Genomic DNA, 23034 nt, shown 5'->3' on the forward strand with positions numbered 1-23034 from the left:
TCTCTCTCTCTCTCTCTCTCTCTCTCTCTCTCTCTCTCTCTCTCTCTCTCTCTCTCTCTCTCTCTCTCTCTCTCTCTCTCTCTCTCTCTCTCTCTCTCTCTCTCTCTCTCTCTCTCTCTCTCTCTCTCTCTCTCTCTCTCTCTCTCTCTCTCTCTCTCTCTCTCTCTCTCTCTCTCTCTCTCTCTCTCTCTCTCTCTCTCTCTCTCTCTCTCTCTCTCTCTCTCTCTCTCTCTCTCTCTCTCTCTCTCTCTCTCTCTCTCTCTCTCTCTCTCTCTCTCTCTCTCTCTCTCTCTCTCTCTCTCTCTCTACTATACTCCCTCCATCACTCTCCCACTCGTTTTTTTCCCTCACCGCCTGTAAAAACTGCCAAAAACACATTTTGTGAAACCATTACAGCAGGGTGAGGAGAGAAAAAGATTAAGATCTCGCGAAGGCTGCTTGACTGGTGGGGAAGTCAAGGCCTTTCCAAAGCTGTCTGACAAGATTGTGGGGGAAAAATGTACTTTTTTTGGGGGGGGTGGGGGGACTTGTGAAAAGCTTTGACACGCATGGGCTTGCAGCAGGTGTGCTCCGGCGTTAGAAGCTTTTCCAGTGCTAATGAAACAGGCCGAGGCCTGAGGAGCGGGCGGGCAGGGGAGGAGAGCAGGGAAGGAGAGCAGGGAAGGAGAGCACGGGAAGGAGAGCCAGGGAAGGAGAGCAGGGGAGAGGACAGCGGAGGAGAGAAAGAGGCGAGGAGTGGAGAAGGGGAGAGGACGGGTGGGCAAAAAAGTGGAAAGAGGTGGAGGAGAGAAGGAAAAAGAGGAGAGGGAGCTAAAGAGAGGAGGACTGACCTGGTAGCGAGTCTAGTGGGGGGGGTTTTCAAGTACTATATACACATACACCAGCTCGAAACTAGATCTTTCTAAATATCTGTAGTACCCTGTCAGGTATCTTCACGAGGAGTATGGCTGAATCTATACCAGGGCCGATCGACAGGCCCGTTAAGCTTGATGGAGAAACTATCAGTCCCTCAGTGCCATCGCATAGATCAACTTAGAATAAATAAGGAAGGGACAGACACACAAACGAATGGACGCATCACAAACATGAACAACAAAACAGCGACACAACGCACTTTCGAATGACATGGCATCCGCGTTCCGTGATATGATCGTCTCCTGGGACCGGGGGATGGTTCCAAAATGCACCCTCCTTTGAGTGATGTAAAGTTTGAACAAGGACAGGGGGTGTTGACGTGAGAAGCTGTACATCGGTTTGGGGGCGGGTGGGGGTGGGGGGCAGGCCATGTCCTGTATACTGTGACACGCTTGCTATGGATCGAAAAAGAAAAGCCTTCTCCCGCTCTCTCGCGCACGCGCACACCTTTCACCCTCCCTCATACCATCCATCCAATGACAGCAGACCTCTCTCTCCGTCTCACACACACACACACGCACGCATGCACACACACACACACACAGTGTAAATAAAGATACCAAGTGGGATTTAAGGAGTAGATTTCATATTCACACACACAGAACCACAGTAGCGGGTGTGCTAAACTTGGGGGACGACAAGGTCCGGATACCGAGGAATGGCTACAGTGTAAGGAACCAAAAAAACAACAGTAGACTTAACAATGTAAACTATGCACAGCCTCTTTAGGGCTCCGGGGAGGGGGCCGGGGAGGGGGCCGGCTCAGACCATGAAGCGGTGCTCCTTGCCGTCGTGCGCCATGAGGATGACGTTGCGGTTGGAGGTCCAGATGAGGCGGGCCAGCTTGAGGGCGTTCTGGGAGCCGGGCGAGGCCGGCTGCACAGGCGGCACCTGGTAGGTCTTGATGCAGCGGAGCTGGGGGGCCGAGTTGAGCATGCCGATGCTGCCCAGCAGAGAGGTGTTCATCTGGGGGAGAGGGGGAGGGAGGTTAGAGGGGGGAGCTGCACACCAGGACGCCCTGCACTGTCTCGGAGACTAACCCAGTGGACAACCCCAGTGAACTTCCCCCAGTGGACCAGCCCAGTGAACTTCCCCTAGTGGACCAGCCCAGTGAACTTCCCCCAGTGGACCAGCCCAGTGAACTTCCCCTAGTGGACCAGCCCAGTGAACTTCCCCCAGTGGACCAGCCCAGTGAACTTCCCCCAGTGGACCAGCCCAGTGAACTTCCCCTAGTGGACCAGCCCAGTGAACTTCCCCCAGTGGACCAGCCCAGTGAACTTCCCCTAGTGGACCAGCCCAGTGAACTTCCCCCAGTGGACCAGCCCAGTGAACTTCCCCTAGTGGACCAGCCCAGTGAACTTCCCCTAGTGGACCAGCCCAGTGAACTTCCCCCAGTGGACCAGCCCAGTGGCACGTTTGTCCTGGTCCCAGTCCGGAGCGCCGAGCTCCAGTTTGATCCGCGCCGACTTCCAGCCCTGGCCTCGACTCCAGCCCCCCCAGGCCTCGCCCCCAGCCCCCAGCCCCCAGCCAAGCAACCCAGCCCCATCCTCAGAGCCTGGGGCTGGCAGCGCCCCGCCAGAGAGGTTCAGAGAGAGAGGTCGACAGACAGTCTGCAGACTCATTACCACAGCAGCCGTCCGGCCGGCGCGGCCCTCGCGGTTTACGTTTACAGTAATGTCATTAGTGAGGGGGCAGGGGGAGGCTCTGTCTGTGTGCGTGTGTGTGTGTGTGTGTGTGGGTGTGTGTGTACGTGGACGATTAGACATGAGGGAGGCAGTGTCGGAGGATTCGACAGAAGCCTCCTCTCCTTCAGTGCCAGGCGGGGAAGGAAACAGTGATTGGAGACAACGCTGGAGCCAAAACCAGACAGCAGCCCACCCCTCTACACCCCTGGAGGTCCATTACATCTGTGGGATTCCACTAGGCCCCGAGTCAACTACTGTGTGTGTGTGTGTGTGAGAGCATTCTCACCTGCCAGAAGGAGATGTGACTGTCTGCGTTGGAGTAGGTGGCTAGGTAGCGTCCGTCAGGAGCAAAGGACACCGCTGTGATAGGGCCCTTGTGCCCGTGGATGTTCTGAGAGAAAGAGAGAGAGAGTGTGAGTGAGTGAGTGAGTGAGTGAGTGAGTGAGTGAGTGAGAGAGAGAGAGAGAGAGAGAGAGAGAGAGAGAGAGAGAGAGAGAGAGAGAGAGAGAGAGTGAGAGTGAGAAAATAGAGAGGAGAGAGAGAGCGACAAAAGCAGGAGAAAGACACAACGAGTCACGACAGGACCACGGCCACGACAGCCTTTCACACGCAGAAACAGCCCGAGAGCACTTCGACGCGGGGCAGGAGGGAACAGTTCCTCGCCTTCGGCGCTCACTTCACCCCAGTGGACGGCATCCAAGCCAGTACAGTGCACCCGGGCTCATCGTCGGAGCAGGAACAGTGGTCTTCCTCCTAAGAGCCTCTCACGGCGAGCTCTTACACCTACTCAGTGACGGCGCGTTGATAAGAGGCATGTGTCAGATGCGCTTGACTACGCTCTTCCAGGAAGAGGCCAGACACGCAGCCAGCTGATAAATCATTCATAGTGACGGGAAACATCCAAACAAGCGCAGAGCCACTCAAATAGGCACATTATTAAGAAAAAATCTAATTCCTTTCTTTTTTTTTTCCTTCTTTTTTTCGGGGTACATGAAAGTTGGGACGAATATGAGGTATTAGGATGAACACAAAGACGAAATACTCCCTAAAAGTAAGGATGAGAAATAGAATGTGAATGCAGGGGGGAAATTGACAGCGAACACGCGCAAAGGTGTGTGAATGCTTACACACTCGCACACACGCGCACACACACACACACACACACAGTATGGACTGTGAGGCTGAAGACAGCTAGCTGGTTGAGAAAAATCAATATGAAACGGAGTCAGGTTTGCTTGTGGTTCTCCGGCACATTCGAGAGTGGGTTATAAAACAACTAGCAGAGTAACTACACTTTCCCTGTGTCTACTCAGCACCCTGTTTTCCGGTTCAGGGGGAAAACGGAAGGGTAAAGATCTGGTAGGAATTCAGAGTTGTGTTTGAAACGCAACAAATCAAAAGAGAGGATTAGGTTTTGTGAACCTCCTGCTTTCCAGCACCCCCCCCCCCCTCCTCCTACAGACACGTAAACCCCTTAGAGCAGACTGACCTTGAGCGCTGGAGTATATAGCCATAGATTTATCACCAAAATTGCATGTCAATATCTGTCATTCGCTTGTGCCTTTCTGTGGTGCTGAAGCCCAGCTATCATCCTCCCAGTCGGCCCTCCTGCTGGGAGGCCAGCCAGCTCTCCAGAACCAGATCCAGGACCAGCTTACAGCCCAGCAGTTCAACAGGAAGCCGGAGGACCCCCCACCTTCACCACTGATCCAGAGTCAGGTCTTAACTCCCCCCCCCCCCCCCTCCACCCACCCACACCAACACCTACTACTCATCCCCACTCCAAACGCAGCGGGACCGGTGAATAAAACCACCTCATCCTCCCATCTCATCCCCTCCTTTCATGCGGGATGAGTGGACAGATGTGTTTCGTCCCGCGATTCGGCCTTAACAAAGCCCCCCCCAGTTTACAGGCCTGGGAGGAGAATCGAAGCAGGTCTTTTATTGTGAGGGCCCCCCTCTCGGTGGCGATCAGCCCGGGCTTTAGAGGGAGTCAAGCTGTGGCCTGGGCTGGCCTGAGAGCTTTTCAGAGAGACAACAGCTCTCCAGCCGCCGTGGGGGCCTCTCGCAAGGCCTGGCCAACCAGGAGGGAGGGAGGGAGGGGCCTCCTCCTGGCCGTAATAGCACTGCACCATGGGAGATTGGCCGGTGCTCAGAGGAGCCCGGCGGCTTCACTCTCCCAGATGGGCTGCTAATCTCGTGTGTGTGTGTGTGTGTGTGTGTGTGTGTGTGGAAGGGAGTATTCATACGCCAGTTAGAGGCACAGGAACATTTGGAGCTCCTGACTCCTGAAAACCTGCACGCGGGAACCACGAGCCGATAGTGAAGGCTGGGACTACCTCAACAGAGACACACATACAGTACAATCTCCACTAATTGAAACAAATTCCTCGCCGGTGCCTGTAATTGATTGCCTTAAATCACACGGCCGACACACTGGCCATCGACTGGACTGTGGTGTTGCCTTGTAAACAGACCGATGCAGTCTAATCATGAAATATGGTAGTCTGCCTCCAGTCACTGTGTCTAAGATAACTATCTGGCCTAATAGGAAGATATCAGTTGAAAGATTTAATTGCAAGACAATGCTTCAGAGCAAATGCTGTAGAGAGAGCTGTAGGAGGGTGGAGGGGCAAGATGAAATATTTCATTGAAAAATGTAAACGAAAATATCTACAGTATGCGTTTAATATGCCACTGCATTACAGTCTCATCACATAGATCTCGCACGTACAGGCTTCAAACGACATATCTAACGTATATTGCAAATGATGTCCCTGCAGTCTGGGTGTTTGACGAGTTCCAGTGTTTGAGGAGTGACTAATGAACTCTCGGCCAGAATAAAGAGTCACAGGAATCGAATGCAAACGAATCAATGATTTGCATGTTTCTCAAGACATTTCTGGGTTACTGCATAGGAGCTTTGAGGATATACATTCCCAAGAAACAAACATACACACACGCGCACACACACACACACTCGCGTACACATACACTCGCGCGCGCGCGCACACACACACGCCTTGTGGAGCCTCAGCATAGTGGAGCGTTGCGATGCTGCAGCAAAATCAATAGCTCCTGCACCATAAATCTGAATGTGATGGTACTGGAAGACTCATCACAAGAGAAAGAGAGGCTAAGAGAAAGAGAGAGAGAGAGAGTGATTGAGAGAGAGAGAAAGAGAGAGGCAGGGCTAGAGAGAAAGAGAGAGAGAGAGTGATTGAGAGAGAGAGAAAGAGAGAGGCAGGGCTAGAGAGAAAGAGAGAGACAGAAAGGGTTGAGAGAGGGAGAGCGGCAGGGATAGAGGGAAGAAAGACAGGGAGAGAGGCCAGGACAGAGAGAGACAGGGAGAGAGACCGGGACAGAGAGAGAGAGACAGGGAGAGAGAAGAGTAGAGAGTACGAGAGAGAGGGAGAGATATGGACGTTTACCAATCATTTGCAAATAACACACACGCACACACAATGACCATAACAATGGAATACGATACATAACACTGATTTCATCGCAAACGACTGAAAAACCAGGTGTTGAAATGTACAGCATTGGAGAGAAGAGGGGGAAAAGAAGAACAACAAAAGAGGACGGTTCCGCGTCGAATTCCTCATTCTGCACGAGAGCAGCCAAAGAGAGGGATTGAATACATGTTTGGCCTTCCTTAACGACAACTCAAACTTGTCCTACGCGCCATCTCAGTGCCTGAGAGTTTATCCGTGTCTGTGTGCGTAGCCAAACACTGAGGTTTTCACCCCGAAACCTCTGTGCAGTCTGTCTACCAACAGCAGGAGAGAAAATCTCTCAAGAGCAACGATCTCGACACCTGTCCTCCACCAGTCCGGTGGGTCAACGCGGTGTCCGTTCTGTCAAACTGGCGGGAGACACATCATACAAACCCGTGTGTGTATGCCTGTGTGTCTACTGTCTATGAAAGGGCCCCAAAGTGAAAAAGGATTAATCTACAGTTCAGTGTTCGAGGCGAGACAAAAACCTAGTAGTGTGACTTCAGAGACGGGTAAAAAAAAAAAAAAAAAAAAAAACGACAGGCACCTGTCCAACACTATTGATTTCTGTCCCCCTAAAAACTGCTTTTGGGGGGGAAAGTATAATATCCACATGTCTTGTCTGTCTGTCTTTCTGCTGCTCTTATCCAGCTGCACAGGCTTCCTATTCAATTATTTAACTGCTTTTTTGGACTGTGCCTTCCAGCATATTGACTTTTCTCTGGATCGCCGGCCCTGTTTCTGAAAATCAGGGGAGCAGGTGTTTGACTAAAACGTGCAGGTTTTGATTTGGGAGGCGAGTCGTTCTTTTCTTGTCTGACTTTGAGCAGAAGAGTGCTGTTGGGGGGGCACACTGTTCACAGGCCACACTAGCCAATAGCCACTAAGCTAGCCTTACTCTTGTTCCCTTTAAAGCCCAGTGGGTGCAGTGGATGTACAGTGGACTCTTTGGCCAGACATGTTTGACGTTTTATAACAGGTGGGTTCTTATCTGTCAGTTATCCTGGTATATAAGGCCTGAAAAATCGATGGCGGAAAAGCCATTTGCGTGTCTTTTCGCGAAACACCTCATCCTGGCGTGTTGCGGTCATCCGACAGCAACACGTCACAGCACACAACACAAAACGAGCAGGGAGAGGGTACGAAATGTGCGACGGCGTTCATCTTTATATGATTTTGGTGACAGCGACATAATAAGCCTGTCACATGAACCTGAAATTCGGTTTTGAGGTACGACAGTAATTGAGAGTATATTTGGGTTTTTGATGGGATGATTGTCCAAGACGTTAGGCTGCTCGACGCTCCATGGTCACCTCAATCCTCTTCGACGCTCAGGGGACAATAACACCAGCCCGTGTAACGCAATAAAGCTTCCCAGACACTATCCGCTAAATTGCCCGGGCTCACCTCGCGGTACAGGATGAGATTAGCTTTTCTGGCACTCAGGCTCCCCTCGCAATTAAAGACACACAGAAAATCTCATCATTTAATTGTACCTTCATCAAATCCCATTTCCCATCAATGGCCAGTTGAACACGTTTAGAACCAATAACCCTCAAAACACAAGCCAGCTGGTTAACTTGAGAGTGAGAGTGGCTAACTAATAACAGATGCTGTGGGATGAAGGCTGCAGGTTTGTTAGACGCCAGTGTTCCTACACAATTTGAAATCAAATATTTATGGCTTCATATATTTCCATCAGGGTGGCCTGTGTACTTTTTAAATACACCATGTCTGTGGTCAGCGCGATCTCACGGGTCATCCTCTCGTGAAGATCTGATCAATCTGTCTATCATGGAGCAGCGAGCCACAGAAAAACCATTTAGGAGCTTCCCCAGCTGATTTCCCAGGGTGCCTAGGGACACCCAAAAAATAAATAAACCCGGGGCCGACGTAATTCCACAGACTGTGTCCCTCCCCTCCCCCCCCCCTCCCCCTCAACATGTGACTGACATCTGCCAGACCCTGTCAGGAGCCAATAGGAGCTAGGTACGTGGGCGGGGCTGGCCAGACAATTCCCCTGGATGTGTGTGATCCAACTATTATATAATAAATACCTTAGAAATAAATTCAGCTCAATGGATTGATTGACATATTTCATAAGAAGAATGGATTTTTATTTTATTTTTATGATTATTTTTTACATCACTCAAGGAAGCTTAAACCCAATAAATCCCAGTAGTCAAAAGATGTGCTTTAGGCTCGGGGGATCCTAAGGGGAGGTGACTGGTACTGAAGCTAGAACTGCAGCTAAGGTTGCACGCTGCTATCTGGACAGGCCTGAGGTCATCCAGGGCAGCGCCAGTAATTGGTCCACCAGGAGTCACAGGTAGGAACCCTGGGAAAAAAAACGCGGCCCCCCTGTAGAAGGGCTGTGTCCCCCCAGCTAATCAATCCCCTACCGCCGGCCTCTTCTCCCACCCTGTGAAACCAGTGTGAGGTGGGGAGAGCAGGGGTGGGGGGTCCTCAGGCAGGCTATTGTAGGAACTGTTTGGTCATTCACAACTTGTCATCCATTTAATTTTATCTCGCTCTCGTATCTCCTCCACAGCCCACAATCAAAATGGACTCCTTATTTTAGCCTGGTTTGTATCGGTTTGATCGGCCCCTACCGCGCTGACTAAGCGGAGGCTGGCCAATCAATAATAATCATCAAATCTTAACCCGCCAATTGGGGAGGGAGAGAGAGATGGGGGTCTGGGAGTGAGGCTGAGAGTTCTCCAGTGTGGCCAGTGTCAGGTCAGTGTAGTGGAGATCTTTCTGCTTGGAGAGAAGGTTCACTATAAACTCCACATGGGGGCCCCCCCCCGGCCGTTGATGGCAGGCTACGGCTGGGCCGAGGTCTAAAGTTGGACAGCTAATTAGGGTGGTGAGAGACGGGCGTACAGTCAGTGGCGCCTATCAACCCCCCCCCCCCCCCTCCTCTTCCCCTTCCCCCTCCCCGCTGTGACTCCTGCATTTTTACCAAAGCCTGAATCATTTATCCCCCGATCCGCTTTGTTCCAAACAGTCGTTCAACTTCCCTTGTCGGATGCCAATTGATCCAAATGATTAATATGCTTTTCAAAGACGTAAAAGCACTTATCAATCGGCATATTAGTGGAATTTAAATGATGCTTGCCCGCATCATTTTGGAACGCCACCATTGCCACCCTAATGGACCACCTTGAATAATTCAGACCCTCAGCAGTCATAAAAAAAAAAGGGAAATAAAGTAGCCCAATTATTTGGGGAACAAGCTGGCGGTGTGGGGTGACTGAAATCCAGTGAACATTTTTGTGTCAGACTCTTCATCTCAGTTCACACGTTCCCCAGACAGACCATAATAAACAGGAAGCCGTCCCCTGCCGCCATCAGAGCAACACAGACCTGCTGGTAGGCATGGGAAGCATGTCCAGCAGCCACCAAGCCGGCGTTGGTGGAGAGACAGAGATATGGACTCAGCCAGGAGAGACGAGAGGAACGGACGGGATCCATCTTAAAGATTTTCAAGAAGACAGAAGCCGGGGGGGGAACCTTGTCAGCTGAGCTGTGGCACTCTGGGGGCCCAATTAGATGGCGCGCGATAGTAGCTGGGCTTGAGCCTCGGTCGGAGTCTTTTCCGCCTGTGCCGGGGTTCTCTGATCAAATATAGGGACTACGGGGGGAGAAAAAAAGAGAGAAAAGAAGCTAGCTTCGCCTTTCAACGTAGCTCCCTCACTTCATCAGGAGCGATGAACAGATGACAGGCTGAGGGGGGAGAAGACTGAGACAACCCTCAGAGCGTACACACAACATGACTGGGTCGTGAAATGTGGAGGGGAGGAAGTAAATAGGCGGGGGGAGGGGGAGGGGGGGTGCACGCACACACACACAAACACACACACGTACAGAACGACACGGACACACGGACAGAGACACCAGACACAAAGGCAGAGTAACGACAAGGACACGGTGGTGTGTGTGTGTGTGTGTGTGTGGGGGGTGTGAGGGTTGGTGGTGGGTTGGGGGGGGGGGAGAGAACAGGAAACCTAGGTAAGGGAGGAGGGAGGAGGGGGTGACCATGCCGTTTTTGGGGGGGTTTCTTTTTTTCCATTTGGTTCGTTTTGTTCAATTAGTAAATGCGGTTGAGTGCTGAAGGGGTAGAGTGTTGCGCAGCTGACGTGGTGCAGATCACGGGAGCAGATCAAAGGCGAGGTGCCAGATGGCGGGGCAGGGGCTGGGGATGGGATGGGGCTGGGGATGGGGCTGAGGCTGTGGATGGGGCTGAGGCTGAGGATGGGGCTGAGGATGGGGCTGGGGCCAAGGATGTGGATGGGGCTGAGGATGGGGCTGAGGCTGAGGCTGGGGTTGGGGCTGGGGATGAGGGATGAGGGAGATGGATGAGAGGGCCCAGGGTGCTCTGTCTCTGCACAGGGTCCAAACACCCCAGAACACCCCCACCACCACCACCACCCCCACCGCCGGACCAAGCTATGGTCAGACAGCAGGACGTAACGCTTTAGATCCAGGGGCCTGAAATGAGCGGGAGTTAACAGGTTGTAAGGCGATAGTAAGTTACTCAATCTTTTTAACACATTTGAATGTCGATAAGCATCTTAAAAGGGATTTATTCGCCATTAACTAACACTTATGTTATCTTACGATGACACCAACTCCTATTATCAACACTTATATCGTCATCTTAAAACATTCATGTGAATTAGCATCTTACAAGGGCCTTATTACCGATGATCCAGGACCGTAACGCAAATACAGGCTCACACACATCGGACCCCGCATACCAATAAACCCACCCCCCACACTCGCACATTTCGTGACTTCCCAAATGGGTCAAATCAGCGCCACAGCCCGTTTGTATCGCACACGTGTGCAGAGGATGCCCTGAAAGCGTGTGCGCACACGCGGAGGCCGCACGCTCGCGCCGTCGTCGTCTCTGCTGCGCGTGTGCGCTCTCTCAGCCGCGCCGTCCCCGTCGCCCGCCGTTCGAGCCTCGCGGCGTCAGAGACGCCGACGAGCTAAAGAGTTTCACGCCAATCAATGGAGAGGGGGGCCGGATTGACTGGCGGACAGTCGGGGCAGGTGGGGAAGAGTTGTTTGTTCAATTGCCGTGGCGCGGCGTTGGTCAGGCTCCGGGACGCGCTGTTACAGGCTGGAGGACAGGGAGGCGGACCTGGTGTTTCCGATTCCAATGGGCCTCGAGACTTATCGATGAACCAGAGGCACGTACGAGGCACGTTTGGAAATAGTCTGGCTGTAAAGACGGCCAGACAGGTGGCCAGACAGAGGGGAAGACAGGCAGACGCACAGTTGGACACAGACAGAGGGGCAGACAGACAGTCCAGCCCTGAAAGGGAGCTGTTTCCAGGTCAGCTGTAACCAAAGACAACCAGGGCTGTGAACACGAGTCAAAACACACATCCACATTCACACCGACAAACGCGCGCGCACTCATGCTGCCCAAATGAAATGCCCCCAGTCAAGAGACCCCTCGTCCCAGACAGCCCCCTCCTCCCTCTCTCTCTCTCTCTCTCTCTCTCTCTCCTCTCTCTCTTCTCTCCTCTTTCCTCTCTCCTCTCTCTCTCTTCTCTCCTCTTTCCTCTCTCCTCTCTCTCTCTTCTCTCCTCTTTCCTCTCTCCTCTCTCTCTCTGTGTTAACCAATTATTCAAGTGGACCCAGTGGAAGGCTGGGATGTATTGAGCCTCATCCAGCCAATTGTAGCTATTGTAATTAAATCTGAGCGGCTGCATTCTCCACAGCGATGCAAGGCGATTGGTCGGTGGCATATGGTTACTTGTTGAAACAGCTCAATAGAGTGAGAGGGCAGAATTACACTTGCAAATGAGCTGATGATAAAAGTGCCATCAGTACAGCAGCAGTTGTCCTGCTCCCTCCGCCCCGCCCAGACAGTAGCACATCACTCCCTCATGCACAGGGGACCGACTGGTAAAATCACTGGAATGCTAACAGGCTATGCCCTCAAACGCTATTTAAAAAATGAATGGAGGAGTTAAATCCTTCAATCTCGTATTTCATACGAAAAATTACATAAAAATCAATGTTCTCTTGTAAATGAAGGAGAAGTAGCACAAAAAAACCCAATGTTTTTTTAATTTCTTAAATTTAATTCTAGTTTTAATAAGAATTATGCATTGTGGGTATTCTGGCCGATATCAAAGAGTATAGAAGCACAATCAAGTCAATATAAGTTATTTGCCGATATGATGAAGTAAATAAAGGTGGCCGCAGTCTTTGTAACTATCGTTTTCCTCCCCATTCAATTCTATACATCTCGGCGCAGTTCAACTCCACCCCTATCTTTCTCTGAATTGCTGTAATCTCCTAGTGTTGTACACACACACACACACACACCAGAGGTAAGAGGAGCGAATCCGCCCGCCGCTATCCCTGTTTTATTCTGATTGTCATGGCGACGGGGTGAAAAATGAAGAGCCCCAGGCAGTAACTGGCGCAGAGTCAATAATGCTCCCACAGACACTGTGTGGATTATCAACAGCAGAGACCCTCTCTTCTCTCCTCACATCTCCTCTCCTCACCTCTGCTCTCCTCCCTTCCCCTCTTCCCTCCTTCCCTCGCTCCTCTCCTCCCCTATTCCTGCCGTGCTAACCCTAAAGCCCGTCGTCGCCAACCTCCCCCTCCTCTCTCCCCCCCCTCCAACCTCCTCTCTCCCCCTCTTCTCTTCCCCCCTCCAACCTCCCCTCCTCTCTCCTCCTCTCTCCCCCCTCCAACCTCCCCTCCTCTCTCCCCCCTCCAACCTCCCCTCCTCTCTCCTCCTCTCTCCCCCCTCCAACCTCCCCCTCCTCTCTCCCCCCCCTCCAACCTCCTTGTCCTCCCTCCGCTCCTCTCCCACCTACGGCACCCCTCCCTCTTCTCTCCTCGCCGCTCCTGTCCCCCTCCTCTTCCCCACCTCTCCCATTCCTTCTCCTCGCTTCCCGGCTCCGCCCGGCAGCTGAAGGGCGAATCAATACGGCCAAGGAAAGGACACTGACCTCGCTCCATTTACTACAATACGCCATCAATATTACAAAAAAGGGACCCCAAAATGTCACCTTTTTTTTTTATATTTTTTTTTTTAGCCTCACCCATCGGCTGAGCTCACGAAGCCCTTTTCAAAAGGCCTCAGAATAGAGCGATCCCCCCCCCGTCCCCCCCTCCTTTCCCCATCACCATCCAGCCCCCCCACCCCAGCCCCCCTCTCTATATCCTTTGTGAGGGAAGGCGTTCCAAAATAATAGCCCTCATCCCATGATGGCGGCTTTGCTTGTGTCTACAGAATTTCAACAGAAAACAAATCTATAGCCAAAACCGCGGCCTTGTTTATAGACACAGTGGGAAGGCAGGGAGGCTGAGGGGGTTGAAAAGTTTTCTGTCCTCGGAGGCCAAATCCTATAACCTGTAAACATTGGCGGCCCCCCCGAATCCTAGTCATTTGCTGGGAGGGGTGGGTGGGTGGGTGGGTGGGTGGGTGTGCGAGTCCAATATCTACAAATAGCCGAGGGGACACTGGGCGGAGCTCTTTTCCAATGTCCAATACCCCAGCACACAAACACAGTGGGCCACTCCATTTTCGCAGGTAAACATTCTGTTTGTATTAAACCTTCACCTTCAACCTGCCTTGGTGAAGGTGGGGTAGGCGGTGGAGGGAGGGATAAATAAATGGACGGATGGATGGAGGGAGGGAGACCAGAGATCAGACGCTGGGAGTAAGGTCTGTTCTATACTATATAAGTGCTGTAATAGTATAGCTATTTTCCTATATCCAGTACGGTATGCAAAAGTACAGGAAAAAGCTAACTTTGACACACACACACACACACACACGCACACACCTCCTCGATGGGAGATTGAACAGGGGGCACCATTGTTATCAGAAATAAATGGCCTCCTCTGTTGGACTCAAGCGGTTTTGTTGTGAGTGCTGTTCAGTGGATCAATAAAGCACAAATTACAGACAGACCCGCCCTCTGTGACATTATATCGGTTAAATATTAGTCACATAATAGACAGGGCTCACACCGGTGTGGCTTGCCTACTGTCGAGCATTTGGCACTTCTGTTACCTTGGACACCAATGCACTTCTCTCCAGGTTTTGTTCATAATGATCAGAACTGTCTGTGAGACCTTATAAACGGAATAAAGTCTCTCAAATCAAACCTAATCACCAATTCACGTAACACCCACTCAGAGGTGAGAGAATGTCTTCAGTATATGGAGAAAAAAAGAAAGAAAATATGAAGAAAAAAAGTATAGATATACAATAGATATATTTATATTTGATGTTGGCAGGATAAAAAGTCCAAAGCCATTTTCCCTGCTTCTCTCCCACTTCCCTGAGGAGCCGGGGTAGAGCGCGTCTTTAGAGGGAGATAAAGCAGAGAAATGACAGCTGATAAGGTGTTTTAGCATGTCAGCAAGACAAGGGCATAACAAGCCAGAGGGGAGATTAACAAATAAGTGTCACACTGTGTGTGTGTGTGTGTGTGTGTCTTTTTTGTGTCTGTGTGTGTGTGTGGTCTATAAACCAGAAACCCCCCCCCCCCCCCTTGGATCCAAGAGGGCTGCAGTAGCCGACCGTGATGAGGGACTTCCTGTGAGTATAATATGATGAACGTGACCTCGTCCATCCATTTAAACCGTCGCAGCCCTGTAGCTCTCAGCTGAGAGAACAAAGGACGTCCCTTTCCTATGCCCCCGACGTCATACGTTTTCCTCCAGTTTCTCAAACAACAAATCCTTTTTTTCTTCCTGGCCATCACACACCGCAAAACAGCCACACCTCACGAAAACCTTGTTTGGCACGGCGGCAGCCCGCTGTGAGGCCGTGACTCCTCGCAGATTGACTGAACTGGTCTCAGAGAGGATGCTGGGAACGGTAGTCTCCAGAGATGAAAGCCCAGCGTGAGGTTATGTCACACCGGCGCGGCGTGCCCCCCCCCCCCCCCCCCATCCGTGCGTCTATCTGGGCCGTCTCACTGGAGACGACCCCTCCGTGCCCCGCCCTGCCCCCCCCCCCCCCCCCCCACCTGCCTCCGCTCAATATCCGGGCTGCCCACCAGCCGACACCCCACCGCCAACCCCCTTGGCTGCCTCCGGCCTCTCAGACGTGGAGGAAAGCCCCCCCCCCCCCCCCCCCAGCCCTGCCCGTCCTCCAGCCCATGTCACCCCTCCCCGACACACACCACCTGAAACTGGCCTGCTACCCTGTGTGCCGAACCCTCCGCGCCCCCCCCCCCCCCCCCCTCCTCCTCTTCACCCCGCCGCTCGGGTATCGATCATTCCTATCACCCTGACACCCAGGGTGGGGGGGGGGGCACCTGGCCATGCTTGGACGGACTACTTATTCCCCCCTTTCCCTTTACCACTCTGTGAGCATTCACACTCCACTTCCTCCCAGCACCATCCTATCAACCACAGTCCCCCCCCCCCCCCCCCCTGCCCCCTCAGGTACAGGACACAACCCCGCTGCTGTGCGTGAGTGTGTAGGTGTGTGATTGTTCCTGTCTTGCCCCTTACGAAGAGCTTTCGAAGACAACCCCATCGTGGTTCATATTCAGCTCATCAGAACCGACCCAAGGGAAAAACGTACTTTGCTCTCCGCTTAAAAAGGGGTCGACATGACGAAGGCATCGCCTCGCCTTGCTCTCCCCCGCGCCCAGACCGCTGTTTACCTGGCACTTCCCGGTGCGGACATCGTACAGCGCCACAGAGCCCTGGCGCGCGCCCACGGCGATGCGGTGACTGCGGTCGCAGTAGCCCACCATGTAGAACCTGGCGGAACACAAGAGCAACGCGCGCTTGTTCGTCACACGTGTCGGGGTTTGTCATGTGTGGCTGACCCCTCCAATAACCCCCCCTCCCCTCCCTCCGCTACCCCTCCTGACTCACCCTCATCAACCTTATGAGGAAATGAGAGGTTAAAAGGTCACCTTCTGGTCTAGTTAGTGAGTTACATTTCTGCACCTCGAACATGAATACTTGTCGTGCAGCGACGCTGTATCAACCTCAAAATGGCAGGCCTCCTAACATGTCAAAAATGGCGGCATTTTGTCTAAAAGGGCGGCATTGTGAGACACTTGGAGAAAGAATGTGATGCGTACATCACACTCTCAAATATCTCAAGTAAAACTCCCATAAATTAAGGTGATAAGACCTAAAACTACGGTATTTGGTTCTCTCTCCCTCCCGCTTCTTTGAAGAGTTTTTTTTTTTTTTTTATAATTTGTTTGTACATTTAATTTATAATGCACATTATTACGCAATATCAAGTCCATCAATGTAGGAGTCGGAGAAGGAATATTGAGTACACAGTGACACACACACACACTCACTTGCAGATGGCTGGGAAGCACTCCTGTAGTCCTTTCTTCTTCACTAAAGAACCCTCGATGCAGTACATGATGATGTCCATCACCTGGAGGAGGGGAGGAAGAGGAGGAGGAGAAACAGGGAGGAGAGAGGAGACAGATCAATCAATCCTTTGTCAAGGAACACCTCCTTCTCTCTCTCTCAGGTTAACTCAGCTATTAGGACCAAACTGGACAATATAGCTCTACTACAACTTCTCGAGTTTTATTGTGTTATGTTGTATTACGTTTGATGGTACTGCAGGGATATTGGACTGTGTGTGTGTGAGAGTTGTGTGTGAGGAAGGAGGCTCTACCTCCACCAGCAGGTCCACCACATCTCCGGGCATCTTCTCGATGAGGATGTCGATGACCCTCAGGATCTCCGTCTTGGCCCGGGCCAGCGTGGAGTTGTGGACGTTCTGCTGCGACTGGGAGTTGGCCTGCATGGCCGTGTGGCGGTGCACCTACGCACACACACACACACACACACACACACACACAGAATAACATACAGGTGGACGGACAGGAGAGAGGGATAGTCTCGCATTGGGTTGCAAATTGTCGTCAAGTTGTTATGACGATTGACATCGTCTTTAACAGTGAAGACCTAACCGTGATTTCAATTATAAAAAACGATAATTAACAGTGATTATAAGTAAAACAGATGGACAAAACATTCCAAATGGACTCAAATGAACCAAACCCACCGCCAGGGACCGAGACAAAAAGAGAGAGAAAGGGAGAGAGGTGGAGATAACAGTAGAGTGTGTGTGTGTGTGTTGGGCCTCACCTCTCTGGCGATGGTGGTGATGAAGGCCGGTGGTCTGGCGGTGGCGATGAGCGAGAGAGCGTGGCGCGCCGAGCGGGCCGAGTCGGCCGCGGGGTTGAGCGGCAGGCCCATTGTGATGCTAACCAGGAGACAGGGGGACAAAGGCAGCCAGCGCAGAGGGAGGGAGTGGAGGAGAGAGAGAGGGAGAGAGAGGGAAAAGAACGAAAGAAGAAAAGAGAGGGGGGAGAGAAGTTGGGGGGGGGGGGGGGAGAGAGAGAGGGGAAGGAAGCGTTCGAAAAATAGAGTGAAAAGATTAGAGACGGCTTATAATGTCAGGCCAAGGTCATTGAGATCACTCAGACGACTCGCGCATAATGGACTCCCACAATGCCCCGTAATTAGGACGCGGGGTGTTCTGGCGTCGCGGGCGCAAGGGGCCTCCGCTGCAAAAGGACCCGTCCGTGGAAAATCAGAGATAGTTTGTGCATCTGTCTGAGCTGGGGAGGCGAGGGGGAGGGGGGGGGGCACACTTGTTAACAAATCACCCAGACAGATAGCTGATTATACAGCATGGAGGCTACTGAGAGGGGAGCTGGTCTCTGCACATGAAAAGTGCCTGTGTTGAACGGTTGGCTTGGGCTACGCTGGCCATGGACTCTGTTGACACGTGGCCGGAGCAATCTACCCCAAGGGCTCCTGCCAAGGCCCCCCCCCCTCTTCACACACACACACACACACACACACACAGAAAAACACACACACACAGAAAAACACACACACACAGAAAAACACACACGCACACACACAGAGAAAAACACACACACACACACACACTCTCAGTCCAGAGAGCATCCACCACTCTGGTATTCAGCTGGCTCACTGATGCACGGACACGGGCTCAAGGTCAAACGGAACACATGGGCAGGGACAAAGACCCACCCGGGACAGGGCTATATCGATATGAACAAGTGTTAACACATCATTATTATTATCTTAACGCTAACTGGGCCCTCGGCAGCATTGCGATGTCGTCGTTTTGAGCTCTTTTTTGCCGTCGCCATTGCTTTTGCGGGAGGGTCATAAACCAACGCAAACACACATTGTTGAACACGTACACTGTGGCCTCCATAATGTTTGGCAAATACATTCTTTTCGTGACTTTCCTTTGTACTGCAGCGCTTTTTCGTTTGAGATTTTTTATAAAAAAGATCAAGTTGTTAGGGTGATCATTCTCAGGTTTTCTTAAAGGGTATTTTCATCCATGTTTCATGCAAACATGTAGAAATGACAAACCCCTTCTCTACAGAGTTCCCCCCAATTCAGGACCTAATCATGAAGGGGACCAAACGATTCACAGGTGTTTGTGATTACTCCGGTGTGTTTAATCGCTACATTAGTGCAGAAATAAGAAAGACTCCATAAGCCTCCTCACAACTCACACACACACCGACAGACAAACACACACACAGACACACACACAAACACACAGACAAACAAACACACACACATACAAACAAACACACCCAGGCACACCCGTACAGACAAACACACCCAAACACACCCAGACAAACACACAAACACACACACAGACAGACAAACACACCCAGGCACACACACACACACACACATATATATATATATATATACACAGACAAGCACATCCAGACAAACACACCCAGACACGCATCACACAGACAGACACGCAGCTCTAAAGACACACCTGGCCATGATCATCAAGCCAGGCCCACACATGCATATTGAATCAATCCCACACACGTCCTAAGGTGCTCTGTATGTGACCCGGCAGCTACAACGCGACCGAATGGCAGGACAACAGCTTGACAGTCGATCGCCGGAAATGTGGGTTGTCAGTTGAAAGCAATGAGGGGATTTTTCGGTCTGTGGTCGGTGTCCGATTTTGGGAGTGGGTGGTGAGGGTGTGGTCTGGTCTGCACGGACAACACTGGCACGCGACCCATCAGCTTTTGGGGTGGGATCTCACCCTGTTGCCCTCACACACACACACACACACACATTATTATCTTGATCTCCACCTCCCCGCCCATCTTATGCACATCGGCAGATTGAGCCTCGACAACACGTTCACATGGCTTATTAATAGATCTCACACACGCGCACACACAAGATTCCAATTATTGATTTTTTTTTGGCGAGAGCTGAGGGGGGGAGGAGAGAGAGAGAGGTAAAGAGACAGAGAGAGAGAGAGAGAGACAGAGAGCGAGAGAAAGACAGAGACAGAGACACAGGAGAGAGAGAGACAGAGAGAGAAAAAGAGAGAGAGAAAAAAGAGAGAGAGAGAGAGAGAGTGAAGAGAAGAAAATCTATTACCCAAGCCGGTCACATGGCAGGTCTCATTGGCTGCCCGGCACGTACAGTACAGAGCCGGGGCTCGACGTGAGCCTGCTGTTCCGACGTGACGGCTGGAGCTGGGCTTCCTTCCTCTACGGGGAGGGGTGTTCAGGGGAGGGGGGGGGGAGTGGATGCCGGGGGTTTAGCCGGGGGTACACAAACACACACGGGCTGTTTACCCACGCGCTCCAGATCAGCATCTCGCTGCCGCCCGCTACTGGGTCTGGGTGCTTCTATGGGAGCACGGAATGTTCTGCACACGTATTCGTTTTCTTTTTTTCAACCCAGTGCTGACCAAAAGCTCTGAAGGGGAGGAGGGGGGGGGGGGCTTTTGCATCTTGGTTTCCCCATCACCTCCACTCCGTATCTCTCCCTCTAGTGTGTCTCACGGCCCATCTCTCTCACACACACACGCCCTCTCTGTAGCGAAGCGCTATGAATGAAACACTAAGTTAGACCCCCCCCCCCCCCCCATGGCTCCCTACTCCATAAACCAAGAGACAGACCCTGCAGGCGCTGTCTGAGATACACGCCACTGTGCTATTCAGGGATCGCAGTATACCCTTCAGTCGCTCGTGAATGCAACGCCAGAAATCCACCCTCTGTATTCTTACAGGGCGAGGGCGCAGGCATGGAGCCATGTTGGAGGATGATTAGGGACTGGGGAGGGTGAGGGGAGGGTGAGGGGCCTTCCCCAGCGGTGAGACATCCATGTGTGGTGTGAGTGTTTGTGTTGCAGTGCCTTGTAATTGCTCTTCTCTCTATGGAAGTGGTCTGTCAACGCACAGTGGGAGGACCAGTCACGTGACTAGACGCTGACAAGCCCCACCACACCGCACACTGGACATAGCTGCACGTTCGTCCATAACACGACAGACGCAAACTACACACACATACGTTGTGCTGTCGACACAAACTACACAAGCGTACTTTATATTGTAGACACGAACCGCATGCTGTTCTTCTTTGTACTTTGTAGTTTGTTCAATCAAAATATAACCACTGCCTCCAGTCCCGCACAAAGGCACACATCTTTCCTTACTGATAATAGTACCGTGACGTGTTGCTATATTTGATAGAATATTTTCGACAGAGATATTTTCTAGATATTTTTTTCGACAAGACATTTTTTCAGAGGAGATATTTTCACAATTTGTTTTCCCTAGGAGATATTTTCAGCTCGTCTGACTGTGGCGGACTGTTCCGTCTGTCCGTCTTCCTGGTTTCCGCTCACCACACACCGGCCCGATCAATCAGACCACAGGATGGAGGGTCACTCATCTTCCATTTCATCTACTGCCAGCTCCCGCACTACACACACTGTCGCTCCCGCTCGCTGCTCAGGGTGGAGCACACCCCAGCCTTGCCTTCAGGGCCATGGGGAAGTATTTAGCAAACAAACAAAAAAGAACACCTACTGATTCGGTATGCGCGTGTCGCCGTGAGGCTGAGTGAGGCTGGCTGAGGCTGGCTGAGGCTGAGTGAGGCTGGCTGAGGCTGAGTGAGGCTGAGTGAGGCTGGCTGAGGCTGGCTGAGGCTGAGTGAGGCTGGCTGAGGCTGGGTGAGGCTGGCTGAGGCTGAGTGAGGCTGGCTGAGGCTGGGTGAGGCTGGCTGAGGCTGAGTGAGGCTGGCTGAGGCTGAGTGAGGCTGAGTGAGGCTGAGTGAGGCTGGGTGAGGCTGGGTGAGGCTGGCTGAGGCTGAGTGAGGCTGGCTGAGGCTGAGTGAGGCTGGGTGAAGCTGGCTGAGGCTGAGTGAGGCTGGCATTACAATGTGGCCCGTATTATTTCATGTTAGGCTCTGTTCATCCGAGCAGACACTGGAGAATTGATCCCTTAGGTCTGAACCCCATAATTCTGTTAAAAATTATATATATATATATTTTACGTGACATTTACGACAATATTTAAACAAACAGATTAAAAGCTTACATTTGCATTTATTTTACTTCTACGGCATGTTGAAACAACTCTGTTTCAAATGATGTTTCGCAACTTAGAAAGTACGTGAGACAAAACTGAAATTAAGTCTGCAGTGATGTTAGACACAACACTGTATGCTGTAGTGTTCCTTAGTATTAAAATAGAATTTAGCTGTAAGCAAAGGCAAGGACATATTTAAAGTCATAGTTTACTGCTATTAATTCTCAATCCAGACTGGAGGCAATATAGGATTCTTTGATTCAATTTACTTCATTGTGTTTCCTGTCAAGCAGTATAAATACAATAAATACAAAACATCCACAAATAATATACTTTTAAAAATATTATGTTCAGTATTTTTTCAACTGAGGCCTTTTCTGTCGTGCTTCAGCATTGTACTTTTCTGGTCTAATTTCTCTACTCACACGCACACACACACACACACCCACCAATATGAATTACACACACATCCGTATGCAACCTCAGATTATTGACTGATATTAGCAATCAATGTCCCCACCCAGCTGTTCCCGAAAGATAGGTCATTCCAAAGGTTCTCCACATTCAGCAAACAATACAGACGACACAGCGTGAGCCTTCCTTTCAAACAGTAACTGCGATATACTGTGACTTCCAACACTTAAAACACTGGTATTTGATTTCATATTCCACAGACATCTATAATACCATCGGAGTTAATTAAAATGACTGAGATTTCTCACTCGATAGGGGTGTCGACAAAGAAGGAGACAGAATATTTTATCAAATATTTTTGCAGTGGGGCCAGAACTTCTTATGACCCCTAATAATTTAAGGCCTAACACCGCAAAATAATTCAATATGGACTACTACACCCACAAGCCTCGGAAGTGGAACAAAAACAAACATGTTCTTTTTCTTCCCGACAGTACCTTTGTTGGTTCTCATTCTCTCACACAAAACAGAGCAACAACAAGTACTTTTTTTCTTATACTCACACGTCATACACACACAAAGAAATGTGCGTGCGCGCGCGCGCACACACACACACACGCACACAAACTCAATAACCTTTACGAAACTTCGAAAAGTATGAGGGTTTTCATCGTGAGAAAGTGCTCAGATCTCTTCTTATCGAAAAGGGATTACGTCTGAGATCATCGCATTTACATGGACCTTACTTCCAGGCTTTTCTCTTTGTTAACGCTCCTGACAACCGTTTGTCAATACGCTCAGTTCAAAGACGCAGGCAGTCAAGCATCCGTATTATAACGCTTGGCGTGTAGCATTCAGGTTTTCGTTCAAAAGAAGCATCTGAATAAAAGGCCTTAGCAGACAGTGCTGGAATGGTAGAAAATGCATTAATCATGACTCATTGTTCATTCTATCCTTCGGGTGAAAGCCTGAGACACAGAATACGATATGATTTATTTTAATTATAGCGCTGATCCTACACAAAATATGAATTATTCTGCTTTCATATCTTTTTAGGCTCTTATCCTCTCCATAAAGGCCTAATTCTATCCCTGCCTAGTTCATTGATTCGCTCCC

The 23034-nt window shown here is 51.0% G+C and overlaps 1 protein-coding gene across 2 annotated transcripts in view; it reads right to left on the reverse strand.

Annotated features, from left to right (window-relative positions):
* Positions 1-1479: 1479 nt before the first annotated feature.
* Positions 1480-23034, reverse strand: part of wdr7 (WD repeat domain 7) — a 118475-nt gene continuing 96920 nt past the window's right edge. For both annotated transcript variants that reach the window (XM_084693231.1, XM_084693232.1), the window contains 6 exons: positions 17237-17354; positions 16761-16910; positions 16429-16511; positions 15769-15868; positions 2887-2991; positions 1480-1881 (listed from right to left, as the gene is read on the reverse strand). In XM_084693231.1, coding sequence (XP_084549357.1) covers positions 1678-1881; positions 2887-2991; positions 15769-15868; positions 16429-16511; positions 16761-16910; positions 17237-17354 — 760 coding nt within the window. In that variant the 3' untranslated portion in view covers positions 1480-1677. The remainder of the gene's footprint in view (positions 1882-2886; positions 2992-15768; positions 15869-16428; positions 16512-16760; positions 16911-17236; positions 17355-23034) is intronic.

This window comes from Hypomesus nipponensis, chromosome 27 (assembly GCF_054491055.1).
Source record: "Hypomesus nipponensis isolate SF chromosome 27, ASM5449105v1, whole genome shotgun sequence".
NCBI classification, from domain to species: domain Eukaryota; kingdom Metazoa; phylum Chordata; class Actinopteri; order Osmeriformes; family Osmeridae; genus Hypomesus; species Hypomesus nipponensis.